The sequence below is a fragment of the Periplaneta americana genome, chromosome 11 (genome assembly GCF_040183065.1).
Source record: "Periplaneta americana isolate PAMFEO1 chromosome 11, P.americana_PAMFEO1_priV1, whole genome shotgun sequence".
NCBI classification, from domain to species: domain Eukaryota; kingdom Metazoa; phylum Arthropoda; class Insecta; order Blattodea; family Blattidae; genus Periplaneta; species Periplaneta americana.
The window spans coordinates 150,107,783-150,127,281 of NC_091127.1; the positions used below are offsets into that span (position 1 = coordinate 150,107,783).

The window sequence follows — 19,499 nt, forward strand, 5'->3', positions numbered from 1 at the left end:
CCCTCCGGCCTCCCAACTAACACTCTATATGCATTTCTGGATTCGCCCATACGTGCTACATGCCCTGCCCATCTCAAACGTCTGGATTTAATGTTCCTAATTATGTCAGGTGAAGAATACAATGCGTGCAGCCTAGAAACAACAGTCATACCAATATTAACAGATGATGAAACCCATATTCCAAGCACTCCAAAAATACATAGATCATATCACGACAGCAAAAAGTAGCTGATATACAAAAATGAGTCCTGGAAACTGAATACATGCTGAGAAGGGCAATTGGACAAGATTTTACAGATCGAAACCAATCAGAATTAACAATAAGATGGTGATGATGATGTCAGTGATGAAAGTATCATTATCAATAACCTTATTATAGTCATCATCACTATCAACAGTAAAAGCAATGAGGTAAAAGGTAAAGGTATCCCCGTAACATGCCATGAAGGCACTTGGGGGCATGGAGGTAGAGCCCCATGCTTTCCATGACCTCGGCACTAGAATGAGGTGGTGTGGTCGGCACCACGCTCTGACCGCCTTTTACCCCCGGAAAAGACCCGGTACTCAATTTTATAGGAGGCTGAGTGAACCTCGGGGCCGTTCTGAAAGTTTGGCAACGAGAAAAAATCCTGTCACCACCTGGGATCGAACCCCGGACCTTCCAGTCCGTAGCCAGCTGCTCTACCAACTGAGCTACCCGGCCTGAAAATGGTGGTGGTACTTAATATGTTAGCTGTGATAAAATTAAGTCTCTTACTTACTTCATACAGAAGCCTCCGTAAATTTGGTGGAGTGGAGTCTAGTTCCCCTTCGTAAAGACGTGCAATCACCATTGCCAGTTGGAAGTCTTCAAGCTTGTTCAAACAAACCTGTTACCCAGAGAGATGAATAAATATGTACCAAGAGTGGTATCGCATGCACACACACAAACACATACACAGTGTAAGTAAAAAAATTCTTTATTTTCTCCAGACAAGTATCAGTATATTAATATATTCTGATGACTAATCTACAGTTCCCTAATATTCCAATAATTAACCTGAACATTGCTTCATTTCGATTATTATAATTTATAACAAGTTTACCTTTATTTTGTACATACCTCAATTGCGTCACGCAGAGCTCCTGCCAAAAGGAAAAATGCAGCTGCATGCTCGAACCTTTGCTTTCCAAGCAATGCAAAAGCATTTTTAAGAGCTGCCTTGCGCCATCGATCTTCTGAAAAGTTGTTTGAGAAGAAGTGAGTCATACGCTCATCTCTCTTTGATCGGAACAGTCCCCAAACTAAACTCTTCTTTTTCATGGCTAAATAGAAGATGGCAGCATCCAAAGGATCTTGTTTTGCCATGTATGATGCTTTCGCAACCTGTAAAAAAAATGTATTTATTTTGTCTCAGATTTAATTTGCTTGTTTAAACCAAGGTTTTACAATTCAGAGGATATTAATTAAAAAAAAGTAGATCTGCAAAAATAAGGGAAACTTTTGGTGAAATACTGAGTCAAACTTTCTTCGTTCATCATACATTTTAATGCTTCGATTAACACATAAGCAAGGACATCATAAAATGGTGAATAAAATACATCAAAGCCGGTAAATAAAACTATTGTAATTCGTGAAAAAAGCTGTTATTTAAAAATTAAAATCGTGAAAAGAAAGTCGCTATTTAAATACGTAAATCATTAAAAAAGTTGGTACTTAAACATATATATCGTGAAGGCAAAGACTGAATTTAAACATGGAAATCACTTTTAAAAAATTGGTTATAAAACACCCATTCCTTTACAGAATTCCCTGGTATTAATAAGACTGGTTACACACTACATGGAGAAAAGTGTTACCATGAATATAAAAAACATTAAGCCTATGTTCATTTGTATACTATGACAGGCTGCTTGACTGCCGAATTATCAAAATGCATTATTCCTTAGTCTCTGTTGCGTACTCTTGCTGAAAATGTGGTAAATATCTTTTACACATTTCTTCTTACTGTGTTAATGTGTAATGACCATAAGCATTTTGCATGTGCAAGAGACAGATTTTCATTTATAGGATGCGTATTTTCCGGGCTAGAGGACCATGGTCTGTCAGTGTTACAACCAAACGTTTCGTCCACTACTCCGGTGGACATCTTCAGTGGTGTGGTACATGTGTGCGGAGAGATCTGCTGTGTGTTCCTGAACTGTATATATCCTGATACACACAGCAGATCTCTCCGCACACGTGTACCACGCCACTGAAGATGTCCACCGGAGTAGTGGACGAAACATTTGGTTGTAACACCGACAGACCACAACTCTCTAGCCCAGAAAATACGCATCCTATCAACGCCGGCCGTGAAAGCCTACATTCTAAGATTAGATTTTCATTTTTCACAGCTGAGCAACCATGCTTCCCACATGATAAAATAAAAAAAAAAAAGATAAAAAAAATAATAAAAAGAACTCATTTTCATATTTATTTTGAATGTTTCATTGTTGAAAATTAAATTTCGTGACCGATTAATGTATGTTTCAGCGATATTCGTAAAAAAATAGCATTTAATACAAAAGAAAGGGGGGAGGGAACAAGCAAAATTCGCAACAAATTGTGATCGTAAAATGTGTCTACAAAACGAGTCTCGTTCATACCCATAAAAATTTTAACTCTGACTCAATTAGCAGAAATTTGTAAACAAAAATAATTTCTGAAAATTGGATGTCCCTACACATAAGTATAAACAATACATTGTGATAATAGAACAAAAAGAAAAAGGAGGTTTCCCAAGGAGAAGGAAAGAGAAAATAAAAAAAGAAAAATGCGAAAATTAGGGAAAAAGAGGAAATAAAAGAAGAAATTTGCTATTTCGATAGAAATGTTTGGAGATGAAGTACAGAAAATTACATACCAGTGCAGAAAAATCTAACTGACAAATTTCAAGTAAGAGATGTGGTCAAAGGCAAGTAACCTTCAACGACAAACACACATTCGAAAATGTCACCCTTAAATTCAAGAAGCACCAAATTAAATAATACATTGTCTCTTAAACCGAAAACACACTGCACATTATATTCTAAGTTTTGAAGGATATTTTATCTGTGCAGCCATACGCACAGCATTTTGTCTGAAGAATTTCTACAGTACATAATTTATCTTCAACCAAAGCTAATTTTATCTGTCAACAACTCTGTACCTGCAGAATTTTCATATAGATCACAATTCATATTCACTATAAATCCAACCACTCATGAAAAAAATAAATATCAAAGCACATATGCAAAATATTAAATAAAAATATAAAAATTTCAACTCTACGAATGCGTTAAAGCAACCCACTAAATTATTCAAAGTGGGTGAGATTAGTAAATGAAAATTTTCCCGTTAAGTTTTTTTTTCTTCTTTTTGTTTTTTTAAAGCTTAATGACTTTCCCAAGTTTTATAGTTATACTGATACAATCATCATCACTCATCTCTTTTCCTGATCAGTAGATGAGCTAATTGCTGCTGAATTCCCACTGTTTACACAACACACGTTTTCTATTACACAATCACATGAAAATGTACAGCACAATTGAAAAGGTCAGAACTTAAAAATAAATTTCATCTGGAAATTAATCACACTAAATTTTCTCTGACAACTACAGACCATATACAATACAACGTAAAATTCCATATTTGTTTTAGGTCACTGGAACTGTGAATGTGTTGCAGAAAATAAATAAAGGAGCTCACAGACCTAAGGAAGCAGAGAATCATGAACCACACACCACGTTAATGATTTCCTCAGCAAAAATTATTTTAAAACAATGGGTGTACATCATCTCCACATGGAGGAAATAGTTTTGTTGACAGATCAGTCAGCACTTCTTTCTTGATCAGTATCAATGTTATGGTAAAGCAAAAGTGACAATGGCGCTTGTTTTGAAGTCAGTTTGACACTCATCAAAGGTTAGATGATTCGCAACTTAATTTGACAAGCTGGTAGCCATGAGAATACTGAACAGACAATACATGTGCATCACTCGAGGCTGGACATAAGGAAGTGAAGAAAGTAACAGTTTCATCAGGAAAATTTTTCGGAAAAGTATAGCAGAATGTTTTTCATTTCAGAAAATGAAAAACAGACCTGAAATATCTGCAGAAGTTTTGTCCATGCTGATCTTGCAACATGTACTGGGAATTAAATTTTTTTTCTTTTGATGAAAAGTTGTCAGTCTACTGAGCTACAGCTGGGTTTTAGGTTAGAGAGAAGTTTGACTGTTTAATTTTTAATCTTTGCAACAAGATATATGGCAGTTATTTATGTTAGGTTATAGTCTGATTGGCAGAAATCAATAAATCATTGTAACAGATTAACATATGTAATAAATAAAACATGAAAATTCCATTCAGATTTAGGAAAATTATTATGTTTGAAATAAAACATAAGTTCACTGGTATACTGCAAAGTTTTTGGATACTTCATCCTGATTTAGAAAATTACTAAATTTGAACTAAAAGAAAAGTTCACTGGTATACTACAAAGTTTTTGGATAGCATGTTATTCTATTAGATGTATAATCGACAGTTAAGTTTTACCTTTTCTATGCACGTCTTGAGTAGAGTATGGTTGCGTAACCACCATCCTACACCGAGTTCCTTCAGGATACCCCATTTTGGACTGCCTTTGGCATAGGATGGAATTAATCCTAGCAGCTCTTCTTCGCTCTCAGAATGGAAAGCCCAAACCAAGTTATTTGTGCCAACACCCTGACGCTGGAACTGGGCTCTCTGAGCAATTGGTAGGCATCGCAGTAAATAATTGTAATGTTTCATTGCCAGAAGAAATCGAAGTCCACAATCATCAAGAGAATCTGAAATTAAATCACAAAATAACCCACCCAGCATCTTGTATTTAAGTTGCATTGTTACAGTCTTTCTTGGGTATAGTTACTAGAGAAAATATTGTAAAAATGACAAAGAAGGTCAATTTGGAAACTGTCTGTTATATCCACTTTCAATGCTAAAACTCAATGTCAATGTCCAGTTTCTATTGGTTGGCCAATGTTACATTTAGGTCTCTATTTTAATAGTCAAAAGATTGGTTGGTTGGGCAGTTGCTTGCTTGCTGATGCCCTGACATATGACTAATATCTTTCTAGATTTTTCAAGTTGTACACAATCAAGAATTACATTTCTGAGTTGAGGACACTTGTAAGGCAGAATTAATAACTCCGAATAATAGGATGTTAAGTGAATTGATGATTAGCAGAGCTGAACTTCGATACGCAAAAGGAATGGTTGAAAAATTTAGCTTTGAGCCTTTCCATCCAGAGATAAATTAATTTACGTGCTGTAAATTTATGACACGGGACAGATGGCTTTGACCTCCTTCCTGAAGCCATGCCAAGGATTTGTATTGTCTTTAAAAATCAGTAAAACCTGAATATGCGAAGTTTACGTCTAATGACAAGCATAGCTACCACTCAACTACAAAGGACAATTTAGTCATATTGTTAAGTGTAGCATAATGATTCTGCTTTTAACAATTACTGTGTATCCATGTTGAATCTTTCGTACACTACTTTTAACACTTGAATATAAATAATTGATTAAATGGCAATCTTACTCATGTTAATTATGTAAGCATGTGCGGCTTACAGCTGTTTCGGGGCTATTCGACACCATCCTCAGAGCCTACTAGATCTCGGCGCTATCTCAACTTCGCTGCCTGTTGTGTGGGTGCGTTCGTGTGATGAAGAGTTGTGTCAAATAGTGTGTGTGTTCTGAAATTGATCTGTGTGTTGAGAATTTGACTGGGGTGTGTTTTAGTGTGTCTGTATAATTCATATTGTTCTAGTGTGTTGAGTTTTTGGTTTTTGACTATCTTCATCACATAAACGCACCCACACAACAGGCAGCGAAGTTGAGATAGTGCCGAGATCTAGTAGGCTCTGAGGATGGTGTCGAATAGAACCGAAACAGCTGTAAGCCGCACATGCTTACATAATTAACATGAGTAAGATCGCCATTTAATCAATTATTAATTACTGTGTAGCTATCTATGAGAGAAGTTTTTGGATGCACACCACATTCTTGTCTTCGTCTCTTTCAAAACTCAACTATATCATCAAGTAGACATTGCAAATCTAGATTTTTTTAAGCTCTTAACAAAACAGAATCCTCAAAATATTATTTTTAGTAAGTTGTTTCTCTTTATATGTATTTAATTTTCAAATTCTAAGTTTATACACATACATTATGTACAGGCTCAGTGCTTACTGAGCATGCGCAGTATGTTATAACAGGAACTTGGAAAATTCAGGTGGCCCAAATTTTGTTTCTGGGTCTGTACATTATATACGCCTTTTTCTCGGAAGTAATATTTCTTACTTAATGTGTTTTGCTTGTAAACTGACAATATGTAACTATTCTTTTAATGAGAATCGTTTATGAATAGTTTTCAGTGCTATGGATTTCAGAACACTTTTGTCATAGTCTGTCTTCTTGTAGATCTAATATAGTACATTGTTTGGGTAGGTATAAAAATAATCAAGGCAGAACGAACAGAAACTGTATAACAATTTCGAAAATGTAAGCTAATAAGTCGGTCTATTAGCACATAGTTATAGTGACGGCCATACAAACAGACATTGTTGGTAACCAGCATTTGAACTTATATCTTGCAGCTGTACCATTGAACTACGTCAAATGGTCATATTAATTTATTCTACTCGTTCTGTGGAGAGTATAAAGAATATTAGAGTTTTACAATCATATTCACTTAACCATCATTGAACATTAAGTAATTTCATATTGGAGTAATTTTACCTCCATAGAATTGGAATATATCAGTCCCCTAACTGCCCATTGTGCAACTCAAACCAAGAAATGAATTCGGAACACCTCAAAATCTGTGCTTCAGTGGCTGACCATGATAATATCTTTGAAAAATATTGGAGTGCAAGAGGTCAAATGACTTTATTGTCAAACGCCTGGCATTAGAAAACAACAACAATAACATAAGTAATTTTCGGGACTGTTTGTTAGTAACATGCCAGGTCTGTCTGTCTGTCTGTCTGTCTGTCTGCCTGTCAAATGACAACTCTCGAGTAGATTTGAGTCAAAGCATAGTACAGTGGACATACAAAACATTAACTTTATAACAAAACCAATGGTACTTGAAATGTACGTTTGAGTGGAAAGTTACAGTTTCTGCAATGTCACAATAATTTCTCTACCAATAAAAAAATAAATAAATAAATAAATAAAATGAAAAAAGTTGACGTGATAAACATACAAGTGTTTTCACAAATATCTTCGTATCATCATCAATGTCATAAGATTAAATACAATTACTTTTGCACATAGTTCTACAAATAACTATTATCGAAATAGACATTTCTATCACGTAAAACAAAAATTACGTAGACATATATAATCAGAAAAAATATATATATATATATATATATATATATATATATATTTCTTTTGATATTAAAGCAAATGATGTACATCTATTTAAATAAATGTGAGAAATATTTAAAAAAAGATAATATGGATTATATCCATTCTAAATATTATATCAACATTAAAAGTACTCGTAAATGGAAATAAAATGGATTTGAATAGGTTTCCAAAGACTCTCATCATTATGGTTTTGATCTTACGTATCAATAAGGCTTGGAAGTTGATGATCTAAAAATCACAGAAAAATTACCTATAAAATGACCTTAAATTTCTGAAAATATGACATTAAAATTAAGAAAAAAAATGACCATGATCTTAATAGTAAAATTATAGCAAAATAATAGTATAATTTCATCTGTGGAAAATGCATTCTCACCAAATTCAGTCGCTAACTGTTGCAAAAAACTTTTTCTGCTTTCTTTTTCTTTTGGCATTTTTACGTCTACACTTGTGTGATATAATATGCTGACTGCGGCACTGTGGTTTGTTCTGTTGCATTGAATGGGGGAAGCACGTAACACACGTGATCAGGAGCTAAGGCTGATGCAAAGGAAAATTCTTGTAAGACGAAATCGAATTGCATAAGCAATCTACAGTAGGTTCTCGAATATAGACGAGTATACTGTAAAAATGCGTATTCGTAAAAGAAAAGGGTAAAAATTCAACGAAAAATAGAACATTTCCTAAGAAATAACCAATAGACAATAAAGGCTCGTCTCCACTATTAAACATTTAACAACAACATGTTAAATATAACATGTTGAATTTAACATGTATATGGATATTTCAAGTCTCAATTGACTTAACATGTTGACTGAGTATGTTGAAGTTAACACTTTTAACATGTTTGCGTGTTTTCCAGCAGCAACGGAAAACATGTCAAGTCAATTCATTTGTGCAGAGTCGGTACATTCGGCAAAGTTCGTACAGTTTCCACAGCAACAACTAACTTCTGATTTTGTCGCGTGTATCTTGATCATTTTTATACTATCATTGGTCCTTGGTGTTGGCTGTAAGTTATTCAAAGTAATGGAATGGACGAAAGAAAATACGTTGGAATAAAATTAATGCACTGATGGAAATGTCTTGTTTGTGGGATGTGTCTGCAAAAGAATACAGAGACAAAACAGAGAAGGCCGACTGTTTTAGAGAACTGGAATTATTATTTAACTGTTCTCGAGAATACAATAGAGAGTTTTCACACTCTCATCGTACGCTAAATGTTAATGCTATGTTGACGTCAGTATTGGTCGTATTTGGTGATGTATGTTAACGTTCGTAAAACTTCGGAAAGAATAATTATACCATATTACCTGCTCCTTTAACATCTATCATGTCGTAGATCCTATGATAGTCAATCAATCGCGCTGTAATTTTTTTAATTGAGATGAAATCGCTGCTCTTAAATTGTGTCTTTATTTGATGTAACAGGAGGTATTTTTGCAGCACTATATTAAAATCGTGTTTTGACATTCTCAGCAAGTTTTTGAATCCAAATCGATCTTCAACTTTAAGCTCGTTTACAATATCTTCTGCAGAGTGTCTTTTACTAAGATACTGCCACACCCACATTCTCATTTTCTTCCTTTTCAAGGCCTTGTAACAAGCAATAGAAGCAATTACAAAAGTCAAATCATCATCTGAGTCCATTGTCCAAGGTTTGAAAATAAGACACTACCTACATTAATATTTCATAGACTGTTTATGGTGCACTATGAAAAAAAAAGTCAAGTTTAACATGTTTAACAGTGTGAACAAAGTGTTAAATGAAATTAGCATTAACATGTTCAATCAACATGCTGGGATTCATTCATTCATTCATTCATTTATTTTATTCCATAGATCTTACATGAGCAATGAAGCTTTAAGATGTGGAACATGTCAACATTTTACAATATTACAATTACAATTTTTACAAATTTTTATAGTTTTACAATTTAGTAATTTTCTACAATTTTTACAATTTTGTACAATTTTTTTACATTTTTTTTTTTTACATTTTGGCGAGATGTAGTGAGATGAGATGAGGTCCGAGGATTCGCCAAAATATTACCTGGCATTTGCCTTTTCGGTGGGGGAAACCTCGGAAAAACCCAACCAGGTAATCAAATCAAAGGGGGTACTCAAATCAAAGGGGTTGATGCCAAGGACTCGCCATAGACCATCCGGCTTCAGTCCCGCGGCTGGGGAAAACCTCCGAAGAGGTTAACAGTAAACAATTTAACATGTTGTTGTTAAAAGTTTAATAGTGGAGACGAAAAATGCAAAATAAAAGTAGACTATAGTAGTTCCTGTTGAAGTGAAATGTGTTTGTATTGCATCCTGCATTGTCTGTGATGTCTCAGAAAAAAGATGATATTTCATCAACTTCCGAGCCCTACTTGTCAATGACCATCAATATCACTGTTATCAACATTGTAAAACAAAATTCTACTAAAACGTATAAAAGCTCTGATATATGCTTGTCAGGTCGTATTAAGTTTGCTTTAATTTACAATTATTTTATCAATGTAATAAAATTCTAATGTAAAACTTTTGCGAGAATTTCTATAAATGAACCTACACCTTCACCAAATACTCTTTATACCTTCACCAAACACCCAGTCTTCCAATGTGTTCTATCAAATAATACCTGTCATGTCGAATGATGACTCACTACTACTACTAGAACTGGTAGATTTAGTTGAGGCGGCATCATCATCGTCATCACTATCGCCAACATCAACATCATCATCAACATCATCATCAGCAGTAGCAGTGGTAGAAGTTGTAGCTGTGGTTGCAGTAGCAAATGCAATAGCAGTAGCAAAAGAGATAGCAATAGCAACACCAACAGAAGAAGTAACATTAACATTAGCAGTAGCATAAGCATTAGCAGGAGTAGGATTAGGAGCAGTAGTGATACAAACAATACAAAACACTGTTTATCACCACACTCTTATTAATTACACATTTGCTTTCAATATAAAGATCACATGCGAGAAGTTTCCTTCTAAAACCTGCCAAATACAATTTTTATTTAAATTATTTATACCGTATTTCATCGCATTATCGTTGCCATTGCATAATGGTTGCATCCTTATTAAAGACAAACTGATCAGGACTTTAAAAACTTCACCGCATAATCATTGCATGGATATTTCTGTACATCACGATGAATTATTTTAAAATAACATGCTACCACTGCAACACAAAGTATCTTTATGCTCAAGATCGAATGTGCAATTGGCGCATCGCACTGAACTACAATAAATGCGAAGCAATGATATTTACTTTGTGTCGTCCTGCTAATCCTCCATGCATAAATCTTTCAACCAACGTGATACCGTGGAAACCACAGGATGAAGCTGTAAAATATCTTGGAGTGCACTTAGATTGCCATCTATCATGGAAACATCACATCAACAACAAACTTAAATTGGCCTACTCAAGACTCACTAAATTACATCCGCTCCTCAACAAGAAATCATCTCTAAAGCTACAAAATTGCATGCTACTTTACACATCTCTATTACGACCTCTACTGCTTTATGCCTGTCCTGTCTGGGGAGGAGCTGCAATAAGTGAAATTAAACACATCCAGTCATTTCAAAATAAAGTCCTACGAATTTCACTCAATTCTCCTTGGTTTGTCTGTAACAGCCAACTACACAGAAAAACTGGTATTGACACAATCAAACAGTTTATTCATTCACAAGCTAAGAAGTTCTATAACAACTTAGAAAATGTTCCAGGCGCCATCCACTACTTTCTCGGAAGGCAGTCCACATTTCCCACCAGAATCAAGAGCCAACTTCCAATGGACCTCATATTATAATCAAAATTTATCATCACACCAATTAACAATTATTTTTGTTCATTCAGGAGCCCAATCTAGGCTGCCCCCAATTCAGTGTCATGTATTGTATTTATATTTTATTTAGAAATGATCTGTATAGCGCTAAATCCGCTGATCGATCAATAAATTATTTAAAAAAAAAAAGATCGAATGTGCGAGAAACAGTAGTGGCCGCTGACGAAAGTAAATGGAGTGGAGGAGCGAGATGTTAGCACAAAACCAATGGCCATAAATGCCTTCAGTTCAGTACAATTTGGTTGTTGTTTATGAGCGTTTAAAAACTTTTAGGCCTAGACCATTATCTTTCCGTGGATTGATCAGCAGTCAGATAACACTGACTTCATTGTATCATATGTATTGGTACATGTGATTCAACAATGCCGTGAATGTTTTAATCAATAAAAAAGTGTTTTAATTCAATAACACTACAGCAATTTTTATTTTTTTAGGTATTATTCACGTTAAGGTTTCAGTGTCCTACACTAATACCATTCTCCTCCTTCCCCTCTCCTTTGTCTTCCGCTACGAATGACGCAACTTGACCCTGCTTGCTCACATACACCTCTGTTATATGGAAAGTTTACGCGACCAATTGTTACCATTTTAATTCATTCTTAACATAATGGTCGCACCATATACTGTCACTAAAAATGCGATGATTATACGATGAAATACGGTATACATGTAACTATGACATAAAAATATTTTTTATATAATGCAATTAAATGCAAACTGTCTTGTTTAAAATTTTGTTTACATGATAAGTAGAGCTTGAAAAAAAATTCTTATGGTAAAAGAATCTATTCCTTATTTCAAGGAAATTTAGTTCAAGAACCACCACACTATTGGAGTGCACAAGGCAAATGAATATCCTACAACAGTAAATAGTTTTATGTGTTAGACAGCTAGTCTGATATATAGTATATAGAAAGTTAGCATAGTCCTAATGAGAAAGAATGGGGTGGGGGTGATAAAAGAGAGACATACTAAATGGAAAATTTGTTATCTTAATACAACATCTTGACATAATGTAAATTTCATAATCATATTACGTTGTTTATTTGCAAAACATTTGGTAAAGAAATGTTACTTCATGCAGAAGTTATCATTTTACAAAAGTTTTGCATTTTTCATGCCCAGCACTTAAATGTCACCGTCCTGTTATCACACAGTAGGGACAAAGTTAAATAATCTTATGTATGGTACGAAAAAAAAAATCCTCCCTTCATTATGAAGAGTAATTTTCAACATTAGTTCTGCACAGATTTGTAGTATGTTCCCACCTATACATTGATCGGTCTGTTTATTTTTGACAATCATCAAATTAAAGCATTTATTTAGCATTTTCGTAAGAATTTCCGCAACTCTTGGAAGTTATACCATTGGCAACACATCACTGTATTTTCAACAGTCTGGAGCTGCGTCTCAGTCTTGTGTATCAGTTACTCGATTAAATGAATATTTCCTTAAGAAATACACTAGTTGTGGTGGCCCAAAGAATTCCGAAAATCTAACCAAGTTGGACTTTTGTATCAGGTAAAAGTGCAAATATGGAAGGTTTCGAAAGTCACTACACACAACAAGAAAAGTCATGCCAAGATTAGCAGAATGTCTCATGCAGTAAAGTGCACCACTGAAATGGAAGTGACGTTATAATAAATAAAACTGATCTGATTGTTGTTTTGCACAAGTAGAAACTCTAGCAGATATATTATATAAAAAAAGCATTCCATATTTTGTTCCACGTGCATCTACTTGTGATTTAATTAATCAAATTTACAAGTATTTTTTATTATTATTTTTTTTTTTAATACTCATTACAATTACGTTTTGCTTTCTAAACTCTATTATGGTACCATAAAACAAAATCTGTTGAATTTCACATTGCTCTGTAAATAAATTAAATTTAAACAAGAGACTTTAAGAGTCAAATTTGAGAAACTGTAATTTTAATGTACAGTAAAACTTCGATTTTTTCCCATCCTTGACTATCAAATTTACTAATCATCATCTACTATTTATTATCATTAAATTTTCTTACAATTGAAATTCTACTAATTGTAGTTTTTACTAGATCAATAATCAAAATATTTCTGTTGATGAGTAACAATCACATGAACTCAAGAAACACCAGTTTCATATCTCAACGTTCTGTAATGTTATGACTAGACCTCGGATTTTTAGGACCTTAAAAAAAAAACAACTTTTAGACACTTTCAACAAACAAAATTTGATAACACAATCTCAAGGGAAAAAATGGAACTCTCTGCATCATAATCCACAGTTAGTTCCCGATTTACCACGAAAATCGTCTGTAGTTATATACTAGAATGTATTTTTCTGTTTGTGATTATGTATTCAGTCTCTTTTTTTTTTTTTATTACATATATATTTTTTATTATTGTTATTTCAAAGTTAATACTGATTGTATATATGTATTCAATCTCTTTTTTCTACTTAATTATGTTTATTATTATTTTTAAGTTCATATTTGTATACCGGTATGTATTTTTTCTGTATGTGATTTGATCCTGGTTGAGTGGAAGAAAAGGCCTGATGGCCTTAACTCTTCCAGGGAAAATAAAACTATTATTATTATTATTATTATTATTATTATTATTATTATTAGTTACATTTAGATTGGCAACAGGCCATGATTGTTTGGCCAAACACCTGCATATAATTGGAATATATCAGTCCCCTAACTGCCCATTGTGCAACTCAAACCAAGAAATGGATTCGGAACACCTCAAAATCTGTGCTTCAGTGGCCGACCATGATAATATCTTTGAAAAATATTGGAGTGCAAGAGGTCAAATGACTTTATTGTCAAACGCCTGGCATTAGAAAACACCAACTTTTAGACACCTAAAACAGGCTCTAAAATTATAAAAATAAACACTAAAACACAGTTTTAGGCACCTGAAGATATAATTTCAAGCAGTTAAAATATGATTTTATGCACCTTAAATGTGTTTCTAATTCATTCAAACTGTAGTAACTATAAAAATTCAATTAATTGGTGAGTATTAAGCATTACGGTATACAGTGACAAAAACAGTAAAAAATATTGTGGTTAGAAACTTTGTTTTTGTTACGTCTTAAATTATGAATACCGGTAATCATTTTAATGAATTCAACAGCCACATTGCTCTATGACTGCTGATACAAAAGTGTTAATATACAATGAATTTACAATTAACACATTATTCATAATTGGCATTGCTACACATACCAAGGTTTTTCTGTAAATTTCCTGTTGTGAAACTTTGTCTTTTCTTAGACAACCATTTTATAAGCGGAAAAAAATCTTCTGAATGATACATAAGTAATTGGTGCATATTTAAATCTAGCAACATTTGGCATGCTGATTTCTTTAAGGAGAACTACATCCTCCCCATTCATCACATTCCTACTGCCTCCTCATATGCTCAAAAAACCAATCACTTTCCAGGAATTTCTTCATTCCTACAACCAAACTATTACAAGGTTTATGAACCAAATCCACCTCATGATATTCAAAGCTTTTTCTTTCATTCCTACATGAAAAAATTAAAAACTAATATTAACTAAACATAAATAGGCTTTTTTAGGCTCTAATACTTTAAAATAGGTCACAATGAGCAAAATAGGCATTTCAGGCACTATTAAACCTCTTCCAAACGATCGTATTTTATATAAAACGTGAAGCTAATTAACTAGTTTTAGTTTATATCTATAAAGAAAAATAGGCAGTTAGCCTAAAATCCGAGATCTAGTTATGACTTCCAGAGCCAGGCATAGACTCTGGGAAACTACAGACGAAGATGAATCATAATTGTCAATGAAAGTTGTCGTATTTGTATAGAAAGTATGTAGTTTTAAATTTAATTTAATGTCTGTAATTTCAAGCATTTGAACAAATTGTAGACATAATCATACATATTAAGTAAGAATTTGTGTGAAAGTAATACAAGAAATGTACTTAGTGGATTAAAAAGTCTCGTTAATTTTATCAATGTGATTGTAATAACAGATAGTATTTCCAAAAAAAATATCAACTTTTCAAGGTTGTAATCTATAAGAAAATATGTTTATACGTCAAGGGCTAAATTAACAAGCAAATTGTTGCTATAACAAGAATTTAGATAATAGTTGATGTTTTCAGCAAAGAATTAACAACAATAATCGAAGTTACACCTATTTGTCTACGAAAATATGCTAATTTACTTCATATAGACAAAATCACACATGGGACATACTTCCCAATATTCAATATATTTGAAATTTGTTCAGCAGTATCAGAGTCAGTAATGGTAGTAAGACAGATTTCTCATTAATTCAGTGCAAAGTAAATTAGCTTTACACCCATGCAGAAGGTAAATAACTTGTCTAATGTGCATACTAAGTAAGACCTATGAGTCACCTCCCACATAAAAGTACTTCAAACATACATACCTGAAGATATGTCTTCTCCTTCAGGCACTCCTGACAAATTTTCTTTAGCAATAGCAGTCTTTGCAGCATCAATAGCAAAACGCTCAGCAAAATCAGTGTTACATGTAGATACTGTATCTGCTAAAGCAAGAAGATGCATTTGGTCCAGACTTGACAAGCCAGGAAGGTGAGTATGTGTAAGTAAGCGTGACAGAAGTCGACCCTGTTAGACGAATACAAAAGCATATAAGAAACATAAACCAAAATACATTACCATACAGGAGAAGGGATGGAATACTGCAGTACAAATCTCGTATGTTTTACCTATGGAGCAGTGGCGGCTTCTCAAGGGGGTTGCAGGTTTGTACACCCCCCAGTAATATTCCTAATCTCCCGGCTTTGTTACTATTAAAAATATAATTTTATTTTACAATTTTCATTCATGACTATCTGCAGCTGGCGTCTTGTTTTGTACGTCTGCAGGAGCCTCCGAGCCTCTTGGTTGCAAAGAGGTTGAAAACCTAGGGAAGGTAGTTTATAGGTATGTTCGGCTAATGTGGGGACAGGGGGTTTAGAGATGTGGTCTACTGCTTTCCTCATTGAGAACTGTTTGTCGCACTCCCTGACATGGACACCAACGTCAGTGCAGAAGAAACTAAATTCACTGGGAAAGTATCTGTTTCAACTAGACATTTGTCCGAAGTAATAAGCACGAAAAATGTATTCATTCGGCTTGTGCAAGGAACAGTTGCATATTTCGCATATTATTTTGTCAACCTACATGCACACAAACGGCACAATACATAAAGGAGCTTGTATTTTGCTTTAAAGTTCTAAGAGTTGTCGTTCTGGCAATAAGTGCTGCTATCTCCCGACAGCCCACGAAAGCTGCATTTGAATTTTATGAACGAAAACGTTGCACTTGGTACTTGGTAGCATTCTGATGACGATTCTGTGCTCAAATGTTTTTCATGAGGGTAAATCGCAATATAGAGAGCTCCATCCACGATCCCGTCCAATTTTGGACTTTCTGTATAAATAGGTATGCTTGTATTTAGTCATTTTACTTATTCATTGCATATAAATTAGCTTCATATGTATACGCCCTCAGGTATACACGGTTTTAAACTTTAAAGTAAAGTATGTTTAACTCCTCTTCGATATCCATTGTGCATCACCATATTTTCAAACCACCAGCCGCCACTGCTATGGAGCAACAACTGAACTGTTATATGAGGTCAGCCAATAAGTAAAAACTGACAACTCGGAAAAGTTCAATATGTATTTTGTTTTAGAAACTTGTAACTTTGATCACTCTTCAATATACTTCCATTCTCACCCTTACAAGATCTGTTCCATGGTTCTATAACTTTTCTAGTTCCTAAAGGGAAAAAAAAAATCTTTATTCTGATGTAGTCAGTCCTGCAATTTTATTTTCACTTAATCATCACCGAATTTGATTCCTCCAATGGAGTCATTCATGGGGCAAAACATATGGTAGTCTCATAGAATGAGATCTTCGCTGTAAGGGGGATGTGACAGAATCTCCCAGACTAGTTTGGTTGTCCAATGAATTCGTTAGTAGTATGGGTAGATTAAGAGCGAGTGTTATTCTGAAGAAGAATCTCCCACCCTCCACCCTCTATTTTCCATCTTATCCAATCCAGTACACCCTGAACATGTAATTTAATTTTTCACGAACTGTCATAGCATACATAATGTGCTCTGGCTCTTTCTACCTGAAATAACACAGTCACCCATTTATTCAGTGGTAAATCATGTAAAGTCCATTACAACATCGTTGTATAGTGCACATCTAGGTCAAAAAGCATGGGTAGACATAACGGCTCGGTTACAGAGGCCAGTCAACTATGGTAGGAATGATCAGGATTTTAAAATCAAATATAATAGGAAACAGAAAACAAATGTAGGTAAATTCTCATTTTTAAATAGAACTATAAATGATCTGCAGTGGTCTTTGAGGGCTGTCCTTCCTTAAGGAGATTCAAGACTAACTTAAAAAGTTGTGTATAAAGTATAAATTAAAATTAAGGTGACATGTATCAACTTAGCCTGACGAACTACTCCCTTGGTTTGAATTGTAAATTATTTAAAAATAGCTTGTAAGAAGGTCTTAGACTAGAAATGTTTAGTTTAAATCTAATTCTATTTGTAAGTATGCATAAGGGTGTAATTGTTTGTCTTATTTGAACTGTTGTATCAGTGAAGCATGGTGAGGCAGTAAAGTTATGGTTTTACAGTGGAGTGAATAGTTCCGATCAGTGATAATTTATAGTGTCAATGACATGTGTTCTATAGTGTCAGTGAAATGTGTTACATAGTGTCAGTGAAATGTGCCATAGTGCCAGTACAGTGAGTGAGATGAGAGTAAAGTGAAAGATTATTATGAATAGTGACTACCAATGTGAAATTTATGTAGGGCCTATACATATGTAGGTTGTAATGTAAAATTAGGTTCACTTATTAATTAGGTTATTTTATGTATTATTATTAATTGTAATTATTGTGTATTTACAGGGAAATCATTTTATTTTTACTAACATTTTTAATATTAACCTGGCTATACCTTTCTATTAACGATTGAAACAGGAAACACCGTTTGCTACCCTTTCCACGACGGAGTTCGATGATACTGGCGTAAAATAAAAATCACTTTACTAGGTATAGGAGGGAAGAAAAGTAGTTCATCCATTTATGTAAACTAAGAAATATCGCAATTTTGAGTTTGATAATTTTCATTAGGTTTTTGTTTAATCAAAATACAGTACTGTATTAACACTTTGTGTTTTACATACGAATTGAGCTATCCATTCGGAAGTATTAATTATGCAGTGTATATTGTACTGTTACAGCATATTAGCGTACTATATAGAGAATGAAGTTAAATTGAAAAATAATTATAATATGGATATTTAAACACATTTTAGAAAATGGTGGCCGTTCATTTCGATACAGGCTTCAGTTCTTTTGTCCATATTATCACACTATAGACTATAGTACCTAATTCCAATTACCAGTTTCGTCCTTCGTACGAGTTAACTCATGTTGAAATAATTCTGTACCTAATCTATAAAAGAGTACCTTACGTACTGTAAATTCAATCTTCACTTCTGCCCAATCCGAAAAGATAAAATCACTCAGAAATGCTATCTACTGTCCATTCAAGTGGTTTTGTCGCAGGGTTGTAGAAAGGGGGGGGGAATCACGTGACAGTTAATTACTTAAGGAGGCCCTTTTATTTAAGTTATTTTAAACACTTGAATAATATTACGTAGACGTCCAATTCCTAACAGAAATTAATGTTTTCAGAAAAGAGCTAAGATAGCCCAGCTACTAGACTTTACAAAGGGGCGAACAGAAGCGGGTGGGGGAAACCGGGATGCGACATAGGGAAACGGACGACAGTACCCGTACGAAAATATGATTCAATATTGAAAGCTCTTTCGTCATTGGAAAACGCGAACATATTTCTGAAACGTACTATACTCAGTAACTCAGTACTGCTTACACACCCTCAGCTCTGTGTCGTGAACGGTTGGAAGTTTACTAGTAGAAGGGGTGGGAGTGAAGTACATTCCAAAACTCAGGTACAATAAAAATTGAAGTAAAAATAAAATGATGTCCCTGTAATTGTATTGTGTACATAATTGTATTGCGTATTGTATAATTATATTGTGTATTGTAATTTATATTGTGTATACCTCTGCCACCATTTGTAGTGTGAATAAATACATACATACAATATTGTTCAACAATTCGCCAAATGTGTACCAGTTCACATTTCAGTAAAAAAAAAAA

The 19,499-nt window shown here is 34.0% G+C and overlaps 1 protein-coding gene across 4 annotated transcripts in view; it reads right to left on the reverse strand.

The window, feature by feature from the left end:
• Rbcn-3A (rabconnectin-3 alpha) overlaps nt 1–19,499 on the reverse strand; it is a 190,436-nt gene that overhangs the window by 80,122 nt on the left and 90,815 nt on the right. For all 4 annotated transcript variants that reach the window (XM_069840227.1, XM_069840225.1, XM_069840224.1 and 1 more), the window contains exons 31-34: nt 15,702–15,903; nt 4,556–4,830; nt 1,103–1,366; nt 762–869 (exon numbers count right to left, since the gene is read on the reverse strand). In XM_069840227.1, coding sequence (XP_069696328.1) covers nt 762–869; nt 1,103–1,366; nt 4,556–4,830; nt 15,702–15,903 — 849 coding nt within the window. The remainder of the gene's footprint in view (nt 1–761; nt 870–1,102; nt 1,367–4,555; nt 4,831–15,701; nt 15,904–19,499) is intronic.